Source organism: Xenopus laevis, chromosome 8S (assembly GCF_017654675.1).
Source record: "Xenopus laevis strain J_2021 chromosome 8S, Xenopus_laevis_v10.1, whole genome shotgun sequence".
Taxonomy (NCBI): domain Eukaryota; kingdom Metazoa; phylum Chordata; class Amphibia; order Anura; family Pipidae; genus Xenopus; species Xenopus laevis.
The window spans coordinates 27,731,494-27,752,938 of NC_054386.1; the positions used below are offsets into that span (position 1 = coordinate 27,731,494).

A 21,445-nucleotide genomic window follows, 5' to 3' on the forward strand; every position below is an offset into this window, starting at 1 on the left:
GTCAGTTCCAACATGTTCTGCAGTTTTTACCAAAAGACATTGACTTGGGGTTTTATATCAGCGATTAACTCTACAACCCAAACCAGACAAGGGCTTAATTTATATAACAGACTAGAACTGGGCAGCACAAATAAACATATGGCAATGAGGGGGACAAATATTTTGTCATCTCATCCAGGCTTGGACTTTCAATCTGTCGATTCTAGCAGATGCCAAGGGTCTCCTGTAAGATGCTATAAGGTATATTTTTGGGCCTGTGTACTGGAAATGCCGGGGTCTGTGATCATCAGTCCTTACCTGATCTCACTCCAAGTGATTTAATGAACTTAAACTGTAAACAATATTATTGAGGAGGCTGAAGAAGACTGACCCAATTTTTTTTACTTTCCTGTGCCAAGTCAATTCTGCTGGGTGTTTTCATGAACGGAGGGTGTGTTACAGGAAGGTGTACAAAGCAGTAAATTAGATGTAGCACTAATTGACTCGTTAAAAATTAAGTGGGCCGTGTCATGAAATGGAGAGCAGCTTTCATCTCGTAGGAAGACCACATAATAAATTGGCACCAGCCACAAAATGAATTGACAACTCTGTGTATCTTCTGTGCAAGTTGAGCCTATTTAAAATCTCAGTTTTTATAGAAGAACAAGTGAACTTCCACCTTCAAAGGGGACTCTGTGGTTCAGGGTAATTCAGGCCCATTGTTCTGCCCTATAATGGGCTGCAGTGGCCCCAACACACCCAAGCCTCATAAGATGCTAATAACTAGTAAAATGTATGTAAACTGGCAAACAGATATTTATTTGGTGATTGTAATTTAAAGAGGTTCCCTAAAAGGGAGAAGAAGCAGGTGCATCTGGTTTTAAAGTTGTATTGGGTGAGTACCGCACAATAGCTGCTGTTCATCCAATAAGTTCCTTCCTTAAAGTTGGGGGCGAAACATAATTTCTGAATACCTTTGTAGAAGTAATTGTGCCCCTTTCCTGAACTCCAGTTAACTCTGTCGGCGTAGCTGTTGTGATTTCTGTGCAGGTAGAGTCCATTACGGTTGGACCCATGGCACACCATATACCACCAGGCTCCTTGGTAGCGCTGGGCGCAGTTGCCTTTGAGATACATGTCATTGTCTCTGTATTTAGTGTTGAAGGAGTAGCCACTGAGCCCAGAGAGAGAGTCACCTGCACAAGTAGTTATATCATTTCTAAGTAGGGATGCATCGAATCTACTTTTTGGGATTCGCCCGAATCCCCTGAATCCTTTGTAAAAGAATTGGCCTAATACTGAACTGAGCCCTATTTTACATATGCAAATTAGGGGCAGGGCCGGATTTAGTGGGAGGGCGCCCCGGGGCCGTGCGGTTTGGCCAGGTACCAGGATTTGCCTGAATCCGAATCTTGCTGAAAAAGGTCTAATCCTGGCCGAATCCTGAACCAAATCTTGGATTTGGTGCATCCCTATTTCTAAGGATACAGACATCATTACTTTTCTTTTATTCCCATTCTCCACAAACGACGTTTCTACATTTAGTTTGGAATTCCAATTTTATCAAAAGAAGGAAATAAACCTCAGTGAGTAATAGAACCACACTGGCCTCTTGTGGCATTAGCCTAATGCTGTACTGTGTATAAAGGCACTTTTCATTGGGACTGGTGTGTCATTTCCCCTAAAATATGAATTAAGTATAAAGTAGTCCTACTAGTTATTCACCATAGCACAGGTTTGCTGCCTGGCCAGTAACAATGGAGCTTAATGACAATGTTATTAATAAGGGGGGAAAAGGTGAATATATTTAGCAAGGTCAGCATTTTATTTCCAGAAAAGGTGTCACCCACCCCAGAATCCACGCTATATTTGCCCCATAGATTCTCCCCTTTGGGACAACAGCTACAGGTACATGAGCACACCTATGGGATGCCTCCAGCCAGGCCGGACAGGTGCCCTAGACAACCTCGCCAGTCACAGTGCCCAATGGTCAAAAAGGACGCGTGCATATGCAAAAAGAAGTCACTCACCGGCCAGAGAGGCGAGAGTGGAACAGACTAGGGGTATGAGGCAGAGATGTCTGGTGCCCCCCTAGCTTTGTGCCCTAGGCACGTGCCTACTCTACCTACCACTAGTTCCGGCACTTTCATTTGGCTTTGAAAATCTGTACCAGAGTCAGGGACCCTTGTCCTGAGGAGAAACAGGGTTGGGATGAACCATCTAGGAATTAGGATCCAATAACTACAGGGATAACCATCTGGGGCGTCCCAAGTCGAACTCCGGTTTATTCTGTTTATTTTATTGGAAAAGAAAGTGAAGGAGTCAGGGGAGGAGCTATGAAACTCAAGGTCCGACTGGAATCAGGAAATACAGGAAACACCTTTTGCTTTGAGGAGAAGGAGATTATCGTTCCCCAACCAAAATTCACTCTCTTTGCACCCAAACCCTCTCTTGTATGAATTCCAGTCTCAGAAAAAATCCACCTACCCGTCTGCTCATCTTTGAAACACCTGGGGAGGGGTAAGAAGTAGTAGAGATCCTTTATCTTTTGTTCTTCTCATATTCTACCTCCACTTTGGAAACTCACACTATGCCCCCAACTTACTATCCATCCTCCTCCATCGGTTTCCATATCACAGAGCAAAGAGAGAGGAAGTCCATTGGGGGTGTATATAGTGTACCAGCCATTGATTGTACCTCCCTGATCCAACCATTCCTTACAGTTCTGTGCAGCTGGGGGAAGAAAAACATACGGATCATCTACCGTATATTGCTTCTCCAGGAGACCAACTTAATGGGGCAACAACTACTGGCACTAGTGAAGCCTTGGGTGTCCCATCTGGAGCTACAAAGCACAACTTTGGCTAGTGTGAAACTTAAAGCCCCCATAGAGGAAGGAGATCTTGGTGTCCCTCACTTCAATGTTTTATTTCTGGATCTCCAGCTGTGAAACACTGCCTGGTGATTTGACCAAGAACGACCTGATCCCATCTTTGATCTCCAGGCCATGATATTGTGATTGATGGACCTGCTCTACAATTATCCAGGTCTACTTAATATGAATAAGGACTAATGCCCTCATGCAATGTTAGCTTGATCTCTGTGTTCTTCCACCCCACCTATCTCTAAGGGGTAACCGTTTAATAGTGATACACATTTCATGCTATTGGGTTGCTTAAAAATTTGTGTTGGTTTCTGTGGGAGAAAATCACTGTTCCTGGATCTACACAGAAGTGAAAGTGAATTGCACAACCCCCGTTGCTACAGGCTTGTGCCACATTGATGCAAAGTTCTTGTTGTGAAACCTGTAGCACTTTTTGTGCTGTGTCAAATCTTACGCCACATGTTCCTGTATTGCTTTATGGTGCCAATTACTTAATCCTACTAAATGTGTAGGATTTGTTAATTGCAGTCTGCTTTTTTGGCTGAAGTTTGTGCAACTGATGAGGAATTGATCTGAAATTCTTAAATTCAAAGATATGTTATACAAGTGTCACCCTATATATATAATAATGCCTCTATGAATACTAAAATGTATTCAACAATTGTACCCAATAACTTTGCAGATATCTAAGGTTGCCACTTTAATCCTAGGCATTATCTTGGCTGGATTATGGGCATCTCTGTTCGTAACTTGGCAGCTCATGTGGATTGGAAGCGGAGCCTACAATGTTACGACTTTTATCATACGTGTAATTTTTCCTTCATCTTGCATGTACTATATGCTCTTCTTCCAACCTGATTGCATCTCTGCATTGGTCGATATTAACAGAATTCAATGTGATTTTCTTAAAGGAGACGAAAAACTAAAATGAATGTCGGGACTGAGTAGATACAAGGTGATTATAGTTACCCACCCTTTCCCCCGGCCCAGCACTCTTCTTCACATAACACATTGTCCTTTTCTCCCTATCCAGGGCATACCAGGAAGGCCAGTGAAAGATGGTGGTGCAGCACTCAGCATAAAGAACCCCTAAGCAGAGCCCTGGAGAGCATTTGATGATTAGAGGTCAGGGAAACAAGGCGAACAACTAGAATATCCTGGTGCACCTAGTGAATTTAGGCTTCCTTGTCCTTTCTTGACTGCTTTATAGAACATGTTTTATGGGCACAACATCTGTTTATTGGTCTCAAAGTCTTCAGATATTTCCTGTACTTAGTGTGAAAAAGCTTGTTCTTTAGGTTACAGATTTTTTTTCAGGAAAGGTCATATCAGACCAAAAATATTTTTTATTATTCATGGCTTATTACACCAAAATATGACTGTTAGAAGTAAAGTTTTATTTTAATAGTACAGTAGAGAATAATATGGTCTTTCATCCAAATCATAACAAAGATGAACAATTAATTTTTGATCCCCTGTTAATGCTCTGGCCGGAACTTCATTTCAGACATCTTAAGCGAGTAACTGACCCCTCTGAATGTATTCCAGTGGACTCCTCCAGACTTCTTATCATGTTCTCCTTGCCTGTATTCCCCATTCAGACAGGAAGCGTAGCACTTTTTGTACCACCAGGCCCCTTTGTAGGCTTCTGCACAGTTAACAGTGTTTCCATTATTATTTACACCCTTTGTGCTAAAGGGCATGTTCCTGTGATTAGATAAGGAGTCTCCTGTGAAGAGGAAAAAAATCCAAAATTGTTGTAATATAAAAGTGTTAAACATTTATACAAGGGCATGATAGAGAAGGTTTCCTTGAGATTTCAGAGAGAATAACTTAAAACTGACCCAACACAATACCACAGTAATATTGTAGGGCACTCCCTGATCCATTCGGGGTTCATCTGGCCTTGCTTCAACTTCACCCCAAACTCTAAGCTCATTCAGGCTTGAAAATCATCACTGTTAAGTATAAACAGAGTTATGAGGCACATATATCAGTTTGGCAGGGAGTATAAAGCACATCTTTAGTCCAATGATCTACATTGGGATTTTCACAAGTCGGTCATTTGGAAGCTGAAGATGATCACCATGAATAACATAGCACCTGCATCTAGGAACTGGATGGGATACCAGCATTGCAGTGGATAGAGTCAGTATGCAACTTGTCTCTGATTGTTCCAGCATCAACCAAATGCCACCATCCTATACTTCATAAGAGTAATTTTTGGGGTACCACTAGGCAAGTTCTTCCCCTAACAATTTGTTTCAGTACTAGGCTGGCATGTTTATTTCCATGTGACATGGATCATGAATTAGCAGTAATTTTGGTGGCTTTGTCAGGTGGCACCGGTTCTTCTGCACACCTGATGTAGAGAGAAGGGGCATCAAAGAACTTGCCCTGTTCTTCCACACAGTACTGAGAATATCGATGGAAGTCTGTGCCAATAGTGATGTTCTGTGGTAGAACAAAACACACTTTCTTCATGGACTATGAAAAAGGCCCTAACAGATGTCCCCCTGTATTATTTACTGAATGGAATTTCGAGCTGATGAATGGGTGCAGTGGTTGGGCCCATAGAAGTGCTGGAAAAAGAAAAGAAATACCAGAAACCATTGTATGTCCAACATAAAACGGAGATACTTGATTTATTGAACTGTGGAAAATATAAATGAAACACAATTAAATTAACACATATTTTTTATACACACCATTGTTAAGAAAGGCTGGGACAATCAAAGTCCAATGGAACAATATAAAGAATTAATATAAAACTTTCCAACCAGTCCAGGTTACTTTTCGTCAAAATGCATTGGATTTTGTAATATGAAATTAAGGTCTGATTACTTTTATATTGGAGCGCCCAATTCCTTTGTTTATTTACGGCATGGGTATTTTCAGGTAGCCACCTCACAATAAGTAACAAATGGTGCGCCAATACTCTTGTATGACAGGTTACTTTTCTGGGCGGAACTTCATTTCAGACATTTTCAGTGAGTACATCGACCCTCGGAAGGTGTGCCAGATCACCCCGCTGCCCTTCTTATTATGCTTGCCCCGCAGGTATTCCCCATTCAGGCTGGCAGAATGGCAGCTGTTATACCACCAGGCTCCTACATATAGTATGGCACAGTTGCTGTCTTTGGCCATATCATTATTAGCATCCTTAGTGGTAAATGCTCTATTCTTGTGAGTACCTAGAGAGTCACCTGGGCAGAGAAGAAATTAGGACAAAAATTAAATATCCCAGTGTGACATCTTGATACACTTATGTTAGGCTACATATCTAGGGGCGGTTACATTAACACTCACAGCACTGCATGAAAACTGTGGGCGGTAGGGTTCTGTATCATGGGTGAGGGCCCTTGATAGTGACAAGTAAATCATGTTCTTTAAGACCCATAGCTATAAGTATAGAGCCCATGAATAAGACCCATTTATATATATATTTTATAATAGGGGCATTTAAGGGCCATCCCCCAAAACTAGTCTAAACTTGTTCCCTTGGCTGCCTAAAGAGAGCACAGAGAACATACAACCCAACCATATATTAATTAAGTGTAACGGTTGGCACCCTAAACCCAGAACCGATGCCAAGCACCCTGGTCTCGGCTCGTGCTTCTGCCTGTAGCAGCCGTCTTTGGCTTCGGGAGGAGCCCTCAGCTACTCAGATGCCACCAGGTCTTAATAACGAGAGGTGCAAGGTGAGGGGGTTCTGGACAGACAAAAGGGCACAACTGTAAGCAAAAGTCTCTGGGCAGAAGGTCGTGGTACAAGGCATTAAGACAGAATCGTAGTCAGATCAGGCCGGGTCAGGCAGGCAGAGAGTAAACGTAGTCAGGCAGGCAAGGGTCAAACCAGGAAGTCAATCAGAGGGTTAAGCAGAATCGGAGTCGGTAATCAGGCAAGGGGTCAGGATACAGAATATAGAATCGTCTACAGCCAGGCAGGGGTCAAAACAGGTGATCAGAATCAGGTTCAGAACAGAATAGCAACAGCTAACAGCACCAGGAAACAAGTCCTATAATGGGCAGTGTGGAAATGAAAAATGTACCTTTAAGTACATTAAAATTTTGCGCCATTGTGCACTGGCGTCATCACCTGCGCCTATAATTAAAGAAGAGGCGCGCCGTGCGCACCCTAGAGAATTGGTGCCATTGAGGAAGATTGGCTTTGCGGGCGTCCCCACTGAGGGGGCTGCAGGCGTCCTTGCCGTCCCCCCACTAGACCACCAGGGTGAGTTGTTACATTAAGTTTTTGATTCTAATTGTGAACTTTATAAGCAAAGATGATGACCTGGTGAACCAATGCATTTTAAGAAGTCTTCAGAAAAATAACACCAATTTAGCTATACAACAAGATAATATGGGTACTCCTGAGCCTCTAGGTAGGCTGTAGCCTGGTACTTAAACCTCTGGGGAGATAGCACCCCCCAAACAATGTAGCAGACAAACAAGGTATCGACACTCAGAGGCAGATGCAAGTCCCGTTGATTGTGTCAGTAGATCAAACAATGTTTCAGGGGTGGGCCTCTTCGTCAACTGCCTTTGAGCATTGATACCTTGTTAGTCTCTGCTAGATTTAATCACCAGGGTTTCTTTTTGATCGCCAGTTTGATACTCAATAGATAAATAGGGTTGCAAAACTATGTGGTATGTAGTGGCCCCAGAATTTAAATGGTTCCTAGAATTTTCACAGCTCACACCTGCCCCTGCACACAGCACAGTGCCTGCATTTTTTTTGTGTGTCATAAATAACTTTGAACTGTAAAAAATGGAAAAGAAAACATACTGACAAATCTAAAATGATCAACTATATCTTTCCACTCCAAAACACCAAGCTGCAAATCTTCACTAAAATTAAAAATGTTTGTGCAATTTTAGGAAATCGCCTCAAAACTTTTACTTTACAGCATCTGATCTCTCTTGGTTTCTGGTTAAAAGAATAAAACAATATATAAATAATTAATTAATAAGTACTGGCACTCGTTGTCCCTGTCACCACCCCTGGCCAGGGGTGGCTGGTGGTCTATGGCCATACATTTAAAGGTGGGCAGCCCGTGTCCTTTAGCCAAAAAATGTCTAGCCACTGGTTGTGGTGGCTGTCCTTCCTTGAGGGCTCTGCTGGTGGCTGATCGGTGGTTGCTTATACATTCCCTGAGTGTGGTGACCGTCTTGCCCGCGTAGTACATACCACACGGGCAGGTTATGATATATACCACATATGTGGATGTGCACGTAAGTCTATGGAGAATTTTAAGTCTCTTGCCAGTGTGGGGGTGTGGGAAATCGGGTCCACTTAGTAAGCAACGACAGGTTGATCTCCTGTTAGGCAAGATTAAACTACTGGTGGACAAACATAAACAAGACCTAACCAGCTTCAAACAGAATAAACGTAGAAAGGTGTCCGAGGACTACAAAAATAAACGTGTATATGGCTGGCTTATGGGTTTAAACAATCCCCAATGTAGGGGCACAATAGTGAGAAGGAAACGCCTCCCTAAATCCCTATTAACCATTGATAGCTCTGACCAGTCCACTGATTCTGATTCACCGACAGATCTTTTTTTAGGGGTGGCCACACGCTCCAAAAAGGACCCAAACAAGGGGAAAGGTGGCGAGGGCACGTCAGAGCCAGGAGACTGTGATCTTTAACCTTAGTCAACACATTCTCATCCCCGGCGAAATCTCTTTACTGAACAAGGGACTGTCTTACATCCCACAACATAAACTGATTGAAACTGAGAGAACATTTTAGGAATACCCCTGATAGCACGATGGCACCATTCAGGGACAAGAGCACTTTCGACACCCCAACACGCCGGCAGCCATCCGAACCTTTAGCAAGGTTCTCAATAAGGAAGCCTCCTCTAACAGATTGCGTACACATTCATTTCCCAACCTCTCCCCTAGTGAAAGGGAAGCCATCAGTACCCTGAGAGAGGAGAAGAATCTTGTCATCAGACCAGCGGGCAAAGGTGGTTCCATCGTTCTTCTAGACTATAGCTATTATCAGAATGAAATCTTGGCACAGTTAGCAGACTCTATGACATACAAACCTTTATCTAGTGACCCTACATGTAAATATAAAAAAGAACTGGGTAACTTCCTTTTGATGGGATACAGGGCAGGTTGGATTGACACTCACACTTTGAATTATATGACTACGGATCACCCACGTACCCCTATCATTTACACTTTACCTAAAATTTGCACCACCTGGCGGACCAATCATTTCTGCAGTGGGTTCACTGTATCAGGCAGCATCTACATACATCGATTATTGCCTTCAACCCTTTTCTCAGTCTATGCCATCGTACACGCAGGACTCCACACATGTTATTAAGAAACTTAAAGGGCTGGGAAGGATCCCCAATGACTGTCTCCTTGCAACCATAGATGTAAAAAGCCTGTACACTGTCATGCCCCATTCCCAGGGCATTGAGGCCTGCAGAATGGCCTTAACCAATAATAGAGAAACCCAGGCCCCGACTGAATTCCTTCTACATTTACTCGAACTCATTCTCACTAGGAACTTTTTCCGCTTCGAAAACTCATTCTACCTACAGACCTCTGGCACAGCCATGGGCAGTGCCCTGGCACCCTCATATGCCAACCTTTAAATGTTATCCTTTGAAACTACACACATCATACCAAGGATAGGCCATTCTATTTTAATATACTTCTGCTACATTGATGATCTGTTCCTCATCTGGACGGGTAGCGAACAATCTCTGCTTGAGTTCCATCAAGAACTTAATGCTCTCAACACCCCAATCAAACTCACATTTAATCATCATAAACAGAAGATCGATTTCCTTGACCTTAATATCTACAAACATGAGGGAGGCCTTGGCACTAGATTGTTTCGAAAATCAACAGATCGCAACTCTATACTACATGCTACGAGCAATCATCCACCCACCACCATCAGAGGTATTCCCTATTGTCAATTCATATGGGTCATTAGGAACAACAGTGAACCACATTCAGCAAATACACAGCTACAGGCTATGTTCGGTTTTTGGACAGGGGATATGATTATAACTTATTACAAACTCAGCTAAATAGGGCCATGCAACATACTCATGACTCCCTTCTAATGGATAAGACTTCGACTCCAAGGGGTCCGGCACCTTTAATTTTCACCACCACATATACCTCGGCATCTAAGCAGTTCACATATAAAATAAAGACTAACTGGCCCATGATCAACATGGATGACTCATTATCTTTATTGGGAGCACCTAGCCCCATTATGGGCTACAAATGGGGTAGAAATCTAAAGAACATTCTAATGGTCACTGACTTTAAAGGACACATCCCTGCCCCAACTAATTGGCTAACCAAAGAGAAGAAACTGGGTTGCTATAATTGCCCAGATTGCATTACCTGTCGTTGCTTACTAAGTGGACCCGATTTCCCACACCCCCACACTAGCAAGAGACTTAAAATTCTCCATAGACTTACGTGCACATCCACATATGTGGTATATATCATAACCTGCCCGTGTGGTATGTACTACGTGGGCAAGACGGTCACCACACTCAGGGAATGTATAAGCAACCACCGATCAGCCACCAGCAGAGCCCTCAAGGAAGGACAGCCACCACAACCAGTGGCTAGACATTTTTTGGCTAAAGGACACGGGCTGCCCACCTTTAAATGTATGGGCATAGACCACCAGCCACCCCTGGCCAGGGGTGGTGACAGGGACAATGCCCTACTACGGAGGGAATCCCGCTGGTTTTACAAACTCAACACTTTGGCACCTAAGGGCCTAAATGAATCCTTGCCCCTTGGTTGCTTCATATAAACTATTGGACTATTTGTGACACTACCATTGTGCTGATATCCTGATTCCTACCACAGCTGTATTTTGTATTTTGTTTTTAATCCTATTTTTTCATGTTCTCATACTCCCCATTCTTATACCTATGCTATTCATCTGGTCACGTATACACGTAAGTGGTTCCTGGGACTCATTGTAGGACTAGGCGCTCTATGCATCCGAGAGAAAAAGGCGGCCTCTCCTGGAAGGGGTGAGTCAATAGCTAGGTGTTGTACTGTTATGTGGACAGTGGTAAATGGCAAAGTACACCCAGTTAGTGCTCAGTCATCCCACAATGCACCACCTGAGCATATCAGGGCCTTATGGCATTATTGTCACAGTGCACCCTATCCCATAATATGAGGAGGGTGAGACTGGACACTACTCTATATAGGGGTAAGCGGGCTTAATTATGAACACCTGGTTTATGATGCAAATGGACCTGTGTATTACACACACCCAATGGTCCAGCATGCAGTCGTGTTGCCAATACCGGGGGCCAACTTTTGAAATGGCTGGTCCACCTCTAGCGTCCACCAATAGCACAAGCTTAGGACGACTAATACGTCCACCCCCTTCTTCACAGGATCCGCAGTGAGGTTGGCCGTTGACTGAACGCAATATGCTTGAGTGTGCCTAACAAATTTATCCAAGAGCAGGATACCCGGTGTAACGACCATTATTGTTTTAATTTTTTCATCAAGACAAGCTCAATATCTATGGCCTCTAGGCTTTACTCACTTCTATTTGGTGCACAGGGCTGTCACACACAGGGAATGTCTGACCACCTATAGGTGGGGGTGGGGGAAAGTTGTGCTCACCACTAATTTTTAAAAACATTAGGCAGGGGTGCAATGAGGCTGTGACCACAAAATACATATAGACAAATACAAGAGGTCCTCTGCACTCAACCCATTATCATTATATTTAAGACATGTTGTGCATACTGCTACTGAAAAATGCCTTACCCTTTAAACAAAACAGGGATTGTTTGTCCATATATTACAATATATTTAAGCTGGCCAACTACTTCAAAGTCATCCCATATCTGGCCAGTCCTATGCTCAATTTTCATCTGATTCATTAAGAATTCAATTGCTTCATTATACATTTTACAAAGGGACTAAGTTTTACCTGCAACTTACTAGCTGCTTTCAAAGTAAAACTCCCAAACTTGGCTGCCCTTTTATTAGACACCAGTGGGATCACCTGACTATAGTCGGCAAGGGTGGGAGCTACAACATAGAGCTGGTCACTGCTACTGTATAACTATAACAAACAAGGGAAAGTTGTGCTCACCAATAATTTTTAAAACCATTAGTTGGGGGTGCAATGAGGGTGTGACCACAAAATACATATAGACAAATACAAGAGGTCCTCTGCAATCCCTGTTTTGTTTAAAATGGGTTGAGTGCAGAGGACCTCTTGTATGTATATATATATATATATATATATATATATATATATATATAAAACAACATACCGGTGCACCCAAAAATCCTCAGATAGTTACTGCCCAGGTGCTGGTTAGAAATATCATACAAAGCTGCAAAAAGAACCGCACGCAGCTTTATATATATATATATATATATATATATATATATATATATATATATATATATATATATATATATATATATATATATATATATATATATGCACAAATAAGATCCGCACTCACAGGACTTATGAAAATTATAGAAAATTTATTGCAAGAGTCTAAGAGTCTAACGTTTCGGCCTCCTCCGAGGCCTTTTTCAAAGTAACAAATACATAAACACAAATGCTTTAAATACCTAGATTGGCGGGAAAAAAAAAAATATATATATATAAAGCAACAAAAAGAGTCTGCACACACAGGTCTTATGTGAAGAAAAAAAGTGGTCGTTTATTCAACTTTTCGGCTCAGCTACATGAGCTGTCCTCAGTAAGTGTAGCTGAGCTGAAACGTTGAATAAACGACCACTTTTTTTCTTCACATAAGACCTGTGTGTGCGGAATCTTTTTGTTGCTTTATCGATATTGATGTTACAGTTCCAGCACCTAGGCTTCATTTTTGTGCTCTGGGTGCACTGACCAAGCGTTGTTTTTTTATATATATATATATATATATATATATATATATATATATATATATATATATATATATATATATATATATATATATATATATATATATATATATATATATATATAGTTAAATAGGTGCACTCCACATACAGAGTCTGTGACCTGGGTGAAAGTTGTAAAGCAAAAGGTAAAGACTGGCACACTCAGGGTTTGTATATTATGCAAAAAAAGGAGAGTTTATTTGATGTTTTAGGACTAAATCAGGACCTTCGTCAGGAACAGCAAACAAACAGAGCCCCCACCAACAAACGAACATATATACCCCTTCCAAGATGGCTGCCAAAAAAACAGTACATGTGTTAGAAATGTAATTACTCTATAATTTTACAAAAAGCTTTAGTTTGTCGTTGTTATGATCCAAAGTGACACTTTTTTGGATAAGTAAGGATAGCCAAGAGTTCAAGGAGAATGCATATAGAGAAAATAGAGTGTGTGGTATAGGTAGCATAACCTGCAGATGTGAAGATCTCGAGTCCATCGCCTGCATGAGTCAGAATGAGAGGGATCACCCGTATCCGGCCAATTATATGCTTATACTGCAGAGGTGAGAGTGCTAGAGCACCAAGCCTCCATAATCGACCCCAACGAATACCATTGCTAGGCACCGCCCCCATAGCAACCATGGTCTCCAGCTAGACCGCACCTTTGCTGTCCTATAAAATGTATACCAGCATACTGGACAGTCTTAGCAAGGGAAAACAGTGCATAGTACGATAAATGGTGTGAAAGTTGCGTTTATAAATATAAACTCCAGTGAACTGCTGAATAGTTTAATGCCCAACATGCATAGGGTTTACCAAAGATTGTGGTGTGTGAAGACCCTTAAATATAAATAGCGCTTACAAATTTCACATTTTACTTTTCAACTTGTCCAAAAAACCACGTTCTCTGCGTCTTATGTTTCATTTTGGATAATTATAGGTAATTTTCAAAATGTATGACTTTGTAACATACAAACGTTAGTGACACTTTTAAAGTTCCATTGTATTCTACTCTTAGCAAGCCCAATTGACATAAAAAGCTTCTTTACCTGCAGTGCCCCCAGAGAATTCCCCATAACGAAGGATGTATTTCAGAGACTCTCTCTCCAAATGAAATTTGCTGTAGGTGGCATAGGTTCTATTGTTGTCAAAATCCTCCAGGTCAATGCGCAGTTGGAAATTCCCTGTGGGGCAGGAGAGAGTCAGTTCAGCTGTCTCAGTGTAACTCTTTGACTACACTCCCCAAAATGTTGAAGCATTTACTCCCACTGTCTAATCTTACTGTCACCTTCCTATGCTCATCATGAAGACTAGATCATATTAAACTTATCATCTGGTCTATATGGGAGAATGATGTCAAAAAATGTAAACCATATATAGTCATTAGTTCTACTCGGACAGGAATTCTGAATGGGTGAAGAAAAACAAAACCAATGAAAGAACAGTAGTAGCTCCTTATCCTGTATATTCTAGTGTCAGGGGAACTAACAGTTGTAATAGGGGGAAAGACAAACTTATCAAAATGAGTAATGAATCCATGATCAAAAAGCTCAAAGCAAAACTCCAAATTGAAGGGTACCTATGGAGGTAAGGAGGTGGATGTTATCATTTCCAAGCCAAAACTCGCTTTGTTGACTTCCAAAACCTTGCTTGTATGATTTCCAGTCTCTGTAAAAATCTACTGATCCATCTTGGCGCCTCTGAAACACCTGGGGTATAAATTAAGAGCATTAAGTAAACTAAAGTCTTCAAATACAAGTTTTCTACTCATAAGGGTCTATTCAGTTCAGGCTGCTCTTAAATAAGGAATCCGCTACCAAGTAAAATATGAGGTAAATCCTTATATAATCTGAAGCAAAGTTGTTCATTTGTTTTTTAGGGTTTGTGAAAGTCGCCCATTCTAACTTTTCTACTAAGGCTGCTGTCCATGGTGGTGGTTCCTTGTGGCAGCACCCTTCAGAGAACCCTATTAACCCACTATACAGGGAGCCCTAAAGATGATAGGAGCCGTGAGGAAGAGGCTGGTTAAGGAGAACCCACCAGAAGGATCTAAGAAGTGGTATAAGGTTTGAGGAGCTCCTTCATGTTTGCCATGATCTAATAGTTATTAGTAATTGGTTTTATTGGTCTTTATTTTCCCAGTAGGGCCATTTATAGGTATTCTCTCTGATCCCATTGGGTGGAAGTACTGTACCAGGTTGTATTGAGTGCCTAGTATATCCCCAGTACATCCCAAAGACACTCAGGTGTCACCCATGCAAGTGGAGAATGCTAAGCTTTGTTGGAAGCAGTATGCACCATCTTTCCATCCTTAGCCTGTCCACCAGTGGACAATTAAGCCTAAAATTGCATCCCCAAGTATCTGCTGTGCATGAATTGTTCCTTGTATTCTAGAAGACAATATCATTACACTTTACATTGTTTCCATTTCTCCAGACTTACAATCCAGCCTCCTCCGTCCGTATCCATGTCACAGAGAACAACGAGGGGTTTACCAGTTGTTACTGGATAGATTGTGTACCAGCCGGTAAGAGACAATCCACTGTCCCGTAACTCCTTACAGTTGCTGGCAGCTACAGGTAAATAAGGGATTTGGTTAGATGATTGTTATACCGAGTAGCTGATTTTATTTAATAGCAATAACACATATTTTTGCATATATTTACATATAATTACAGGCGTGTGGCAAGTGGATTAGAATTTTCTTACCTTTGTACCCCAGGCCAGAGGTACCTTTCGCCCCCTGATCACCTGAAAGACAATATAGAATTTATGCCATGGGGATACTTCAGGACAGCTTTCTAGAGTTTCTCAACCCTGTTAAAACCAACACCAACAACAAGGTAAATGGAATATAAATGCAACAGGAGAATATTTTGTATTAAACATGCCAAGATCCCAGACTGATAGCTTCAAAAAAACATATTTTTTAAAATGTTTACCTTTTTCTCCTTTTATTCCTTGGTATCCCATTTCACCTACAAAATAATAACAGTGTTACACAGGGTATCCTTGCAACACTCATACAGGGTTATAGAGTGGGCTTTATTCAGTTGAGTTTGGTTGAACTCCATGTTCCACTTATTTGTTGAGAGCCAACCAACAAAAGGGGAGGTATTTTTTTATGCCACGCATCACCCTTTCAAGCGACACCTACAAATATATGAGGAATAGGACCCTACTGTACCTCAGTACTGATACTGTACAGTATTACCCATGGAAAACCCATGAAAAATGTACTTCTCTTCTTCCTGTTTTCTTCTTGCATTTTGTTCTTTTTTTAACCTTATCCTTTTGCTTTTAGAACATTTTTTCCTCTTCCTTTACATTTTAGCTTTTTGTGCCCCTGTTGTCTCCCTATCTTCTGGATCTCATCCTTGTATCTCCCCTTTCACTCTCTTCTCCTTATCTCTTCATTTCATCTCATTTTCTCAGCTTTCTTTTCTTCTTCACAGAGTCTATTTCCCTCCCCTTCCACAGAGTTTACTTCTCTATTTTTGTCTCTATTCTTGTTATTTCACAGGAGTTACGCTAAAGACATGACAGACAGTTACTTTTTGCTTCATACATGTTAAAAGTAATTACCTTTCATACCAGGCGACCCGTTAATACCAGGGAATCCATCATCTCCTTTAATATATAAACAAAAAACATGTAAAAAATGGTTTCATGTATTTCTACAGCTCTGAGAACAGGTCCAAGGCCACTTCCCATTCTATTATTCCTTATTCATGATTTATTCTATAATCAAATTACATTTTATGTTCAGGGCGAAAAATAAAACAATAATTGAGGGTAAACTTGTGATGGGGTTTTGCTCAAATTTGCAAATGCAGATTAAGGTCCAAAGTAGGCTTGCCATTCAACCACATCTATTCCACTTCTCCTTGGCTGGATAAAAAGTTTCCTTGCATCCCTACTCTGATCTCTAAAGGCCCAAAATATTCCGCCAAACTGCTTAGATAAACACACAGATATTAATTCCAGTATGCCTGAAACATTCCGTACCCGAGTAGGATCATTGGATGCTGCTGCTAGGAAGGGCATTGTTTGGCTGAGATATAATAATATTAACAATAATATTACCTCTCAGTCCCCTACTCCCCATAGGGCCTGTGGCTCCAGTATCTCCTAGAAAGAATAGTTACAGAGAAATGCGGATATTAAAAGTGGAAAACACAACTCATCCTATTTACACATCTAGACATCTAGGGCAGATTTATCAAGGGTTGAAGTGATTTCTATTTTTTTGTGTACTTCGACTAGGGAACAGTCCAAATTTGATTTGAATTTGAAAAAAATTCAAAAATTCTAATATCGAAATTTATCATGTACGGTCTCTTTAAAAATTTGACTTTGACTATTCACCATCTAAAACCTGCCAAATTGCTGTTTTAGCCTATGGGGGCCTCCTAGAACCTATTTGGAGTCAATTGGTTTTTTAGAAAAAAAACTTGGAATCGAATACGATCGAATAGGATTTTACTTCAATTCGTACGATTCAAATTCAAATGAAAAAGGCCTATTCACCCGAAAAAAAAACTTCGATATTTTTAATACATTTCGGTTGGTCTTTTTTTATTAGAATTTCAACGTTTTTTTATTTGAAATTCGACCCTTGATAAATCTGCCCCCTAGTGTACCACTCATATTCATACAGCTTTGCTGCCCAAAATATAACAACATTATATAACTTTATATAATGACTACCCATTCTTCCAGGCTTTCTGGGTGTCCTTGGATAATAGGAGCATCACCATCCAAAAAATACTGAGTTTATGCTACTGCTGGGATAGAGTGTTGTTTAAAGACACTTCCTTATTGGGTTACTTTGCTAAAATAGAGGAAGTCAATCATTACCTTCCCATTTAAATATTTGTTTAGAACACAAATGAAAAAAAGATCAGGTTCATCTTCTTTGTGGACCCATCACACTTATATGCAAGGGGAACTTATTTCCTATGACATTGTAGGTTTGTCCCACAGGTTTATATTTGTACAATAGACATTCTCAAACAGCCTCCGCGCTGCTTTCCTACAGATGGAAAACAAATCTCTGTAGGGAAGCGCAAAAATGGATACTACGGTGCAGTACTTACCTGAAGGGTCTACAGCACATGGCACTTTTTTAAACAAGTTTTACGTGATTAACACAGCACAGTGTGTTGCACTTGGCACTTTAATATACAAATTTAAGGGTACTGCACCATAGTATCCATTTTTGCGCTTCCCTACAGAGATTTGTTTTGTATTGGAGAGTCCAGCAGAGTAGACAAGTGAAGGGCGGCTACAATCAGGATTCTTTACACCAGTTGAAGATTTCACAATTTAAGCGCTGAATGAACTTTGTTTGTATTTTAGGACTTTCCTATAGATGGGTTCCTGTACTGCTGGACTTACCTTTCTTGCCAGATACCCCCCGGAGACCAGGATCCCCGATGTCTCCTATTATTATTTAAATAAGTAAAAAGAGCAGAATGTTAACAAACAAAAGCACTTTAGATATCACTAAAACAATGCCCTAGAATGTTGAACACACATTAAGTAAACTTTTTGGATTTTTTTAGGGGCCCATACAGTTTTTGGGATATTTTTTCAGGGCCCCTCAATTTATTTAGGTTCAGTTCTCTTTTAATTAAAACACTAGGTGGGATGCATGCCCAATGCCTTGTAAAGTGGCCGAATATTAACAAGAGGAGTGTTTTGTCCCATATGGAACGGAATTAAATTCTACCATATTTATTTTTTCTCCTCCCACCTGCAGTTTTTAGATCTTTCTAAAACGAAATCCATGGGACTTAGATCTGGACTCAGCGCCGGTCATTTCAGGACAGTCATGTGTTTTGACTTTAACCTTTCCTGGGTTCTATTTGAAATGTGTGTTGGGTCATTGTCCTACTAGTCACAGTGATGGCATTACCTTTCTCACCAGGTGGGCCCATCTTTCCTGGGATGCCACGGTCTCCTTTTTTAAATTAACAAAGCAAAAATTACAATTAATAAAGGTGCAGAAAGGTCTATTATTCAATAATGTAAATTAGGTAAAACACGCAATGAAAAGGGGACATATATATCAAAAATGTATTTGGCACATATTGGTACCAGTCACTACGGGGCAGAATAAAACTATATCTCCCCTTCCAACACATTGCATTATCTTTGTACAGTTTAACTGTTGAACAGAACCATATAGTTCCCATACATAACAGGTGGATAGAGAAGGTAACTTGGTACATAGTTCAGGTAAAGTTGTCTACTTACCTTTGGTTCCTTGTGTCCCTGCTTCTCCTTTTTGCCCAGGGGATCCCTGTGACCCGGGGCATCCTCTTAGAATGGCCATCCTTTCTGATTCTCCAACACCAATGAGTTTTACATCTGTGTTGGAATGTAGACATCAAAACCATGAACTCATAAAACATGGTATCCATACTTTCTAGCTTTTTGGATAATGGTCTTCTGGGTAACATATTCTGCACTTATATCTATTGCTAAATGTCTCTATCTACATAAGATGAAGAAATGTCAGCTGTGCGTCTGTACTCACCAGGACATGTGTCTTGGGCACAGCAGGAAAATGAGATCCCTAGAATCAAATACAAAAGATTTAGAAGAGAAACTGCCATGGTGGGTAGTTTTACCATTTACGGGACTTCAAAAATCTGTGGCTCTTTTTCCTTCTCAGCGAGCAGTGGTATTTGGCTTCTGCTCTTCAATTGTTTCCGTATATATATATATCTGTAAATGGATTGGATTTGGACAGCTTCTTAGCAAACTTGCTGATGTTTGCCAGAAAGGTCATTGACTGGTTTGTTATGGGAAAAATTAAAGATGATTAACTGTAACTCCCACGTATGCAGTAAATTCCTACTTACTGGGTTGGATCTATTGATTTAATGTGGCCAATATAAAGTGTCCCAATGTCTTCTGCTAAAGGGCGCTCTCTTCTAGGTTGCATCGTTACTACTTACCTACTGCTCATCCTTAAAAAAACCATGTTTGCATCCGGCAGTCGTGTCGCGTCGGATCAAAGCTGCGACACCATGCGACAATTCTCTTACCTTATTTTTGTCGCATGCGTTTTGTCGCAGGTGTCAGATCGCGCAAAAATCGTTAGTGTAGTCCTACCCTTAGAGACCAGAATGTAGATACACTCACCAAGTAGAAAGGTTGGTCCAGATGCACCAGCCCTAGACCCTGAATATTGGGATTGGCTAACCGTGAACAAGAAAAAGACGAGATTTGAGCATTTGAAGGATTCCACAAGGGCCACAAAAACAAAAGTAAAAAAGTCTTTAACCAAAGATACATTAAAATTGTTAACATCTGCCCAACACAGATATATTAATTATTCTGCATTATACGTGCCCTTCCTGCACTCCCTTTCAAAGTAACCCCTATTATTGACTGATTATCTATCTATCCATCCATCCATCCATCCATCCCTCTCTCTCTCCATCCATCCCTCTCTCTCTCTCTCTCTCTCTCTCTTTCTACTTTTCCAAATCTACTGGGCCACATTTCTGATTACTGCAGTCCTCAACAAACAATTTGTCGTAATCCCAATTTAACTTCCAAATGGAGATAAAATGAAAACAAAAGAACTGCATGAATCATGACCGAAAATGTGTCCGATTCAGTTATCCAGGGCTTCAAAGCCACATTATATGTGGCTTGGATTCGTTTTGGCGCCCCATTTCCATTTCCATGAAACCCGCATTCTCCTGTTTTGTTTTTTCAGTGAAAAAAGGAGTGAGAAAAGAAACATTTTTAAGAGATGCCCATAAATATAGATTTAATTTTAGTTATAATGTAGTGGGGGGAAATAAGGAAACAAATGAAAGGAAGGAAAAAGAAACAAGGCATAACGCAGGCATTTTGGGTAGAAGACAGGGTTCACCCATATATTTGTTTTTATTATTTTTGAAATGTAACAACAATCAAAATAATGTAATATTACCTTTCTCACCCATCAGGCCTAAACTCCCAGGAATCCCAGGTTTACCAGAAGATCCTGAAAAGTAAGTGTAGACATTAATAAATATGTTACCTCTGCATGCCAAGAAGGTACGTGTAGGATGAGTTGTCCCACCAGGCTTGTGGGCAAATTCACTAACCTCTGAAAATTAGACAGCGACGGCTTCGCTCACATCACCACACTTCGCCAGGTGAAAATTCGCCAGGACAACACTAATTCACTAAAATGCGAAGTTGCGTCCAGGCTGCCGAACGATGGCGACGTTTCGCTAGTGTGAATTCGGCAAGCAAAGAGAAGTTGCGGTAGCGTTGGCTAATTTGCATATGGCGGGAAGTTAAATTTCAATGGACGTATATGTTGCAGCAAATACATTACACTACACAAGCTCAGGGAACCTTAATAAAATAAAATAGAGTTGTTATAATGCCCTACACATGTGCCCAGTGTATAGTTTATGTGCCATATGTAAGGAAATGTAGGGGGCAAGCTGGGTACCCTAAAAAAATGTACGATCTTTTGCAGCCTGTCACCCTGAAAAACTGAAAAGTTGCCAGCGTTTTTTGGGACTTAGAAAAATTTACACTTCGCCTGGTCTGAGGTGGCGAAGGCAAGTCTGGCGCAAGATAAAATCCGCATCTTAGTGAATTTGCGAAGTTACGTCCATTCAGC

At 40.9% G+C, this 21,445-nt stretch overlaps 1 protein-coding gene across 2 annotated transcripts; it reads right to left on the reverse strand.

Annotated features, from left to right (window-relative positions):
* Nucleotides 1-4,189: 4,189 nt before the first annotated feature.
* On the reverse strand, nt 4,190-19,812 carry LOC108699888 (ficolin-1-B). 2 transcript variants are annotated; one of them, XM_018232544.2, is made up of 12 exons: nt 19,346-19,810; nt 19,063-19,176; nt 18,722-18,766; nt 18,202-18,246; nt 16,888-16,932; nt 16,387-16,431; nt 15,744-15,779; nt 15,511-15,552; nt 15,244-15,374; nt 14,381-14,510; nt 13,851-13,985; nt 4,190-4,592 (listed from the first exon to the last, which is right to left on the reverse strand). In XM_018232544.2, the coding sequence occupies exons 1-12, from the start codon at nt 19,440-19,442 to the stop codon at nt 4,342-4,344; spliced, it is 1,116 nt and encodes a 371-aa protein (XP_018088033.2). In that variant the 5' UTR covers nt 19,443-19,810; the 3' UTR covers nt 4,190-4,341. The 2 variants fall into 2 exon arrangements, with proteins under 2 accessions (XP_018088033.2, XP_041430744.1); XM_041574810.1 differs by lacking the exon at nt 4,190-4,592 and adding an exon at nt 5,483-6,069 and having other exon boundaries at nt 19,346-19,812.
* Between the last annotated feature and the right edge of the window lie 1,633 nt (nt 19,813-21,445).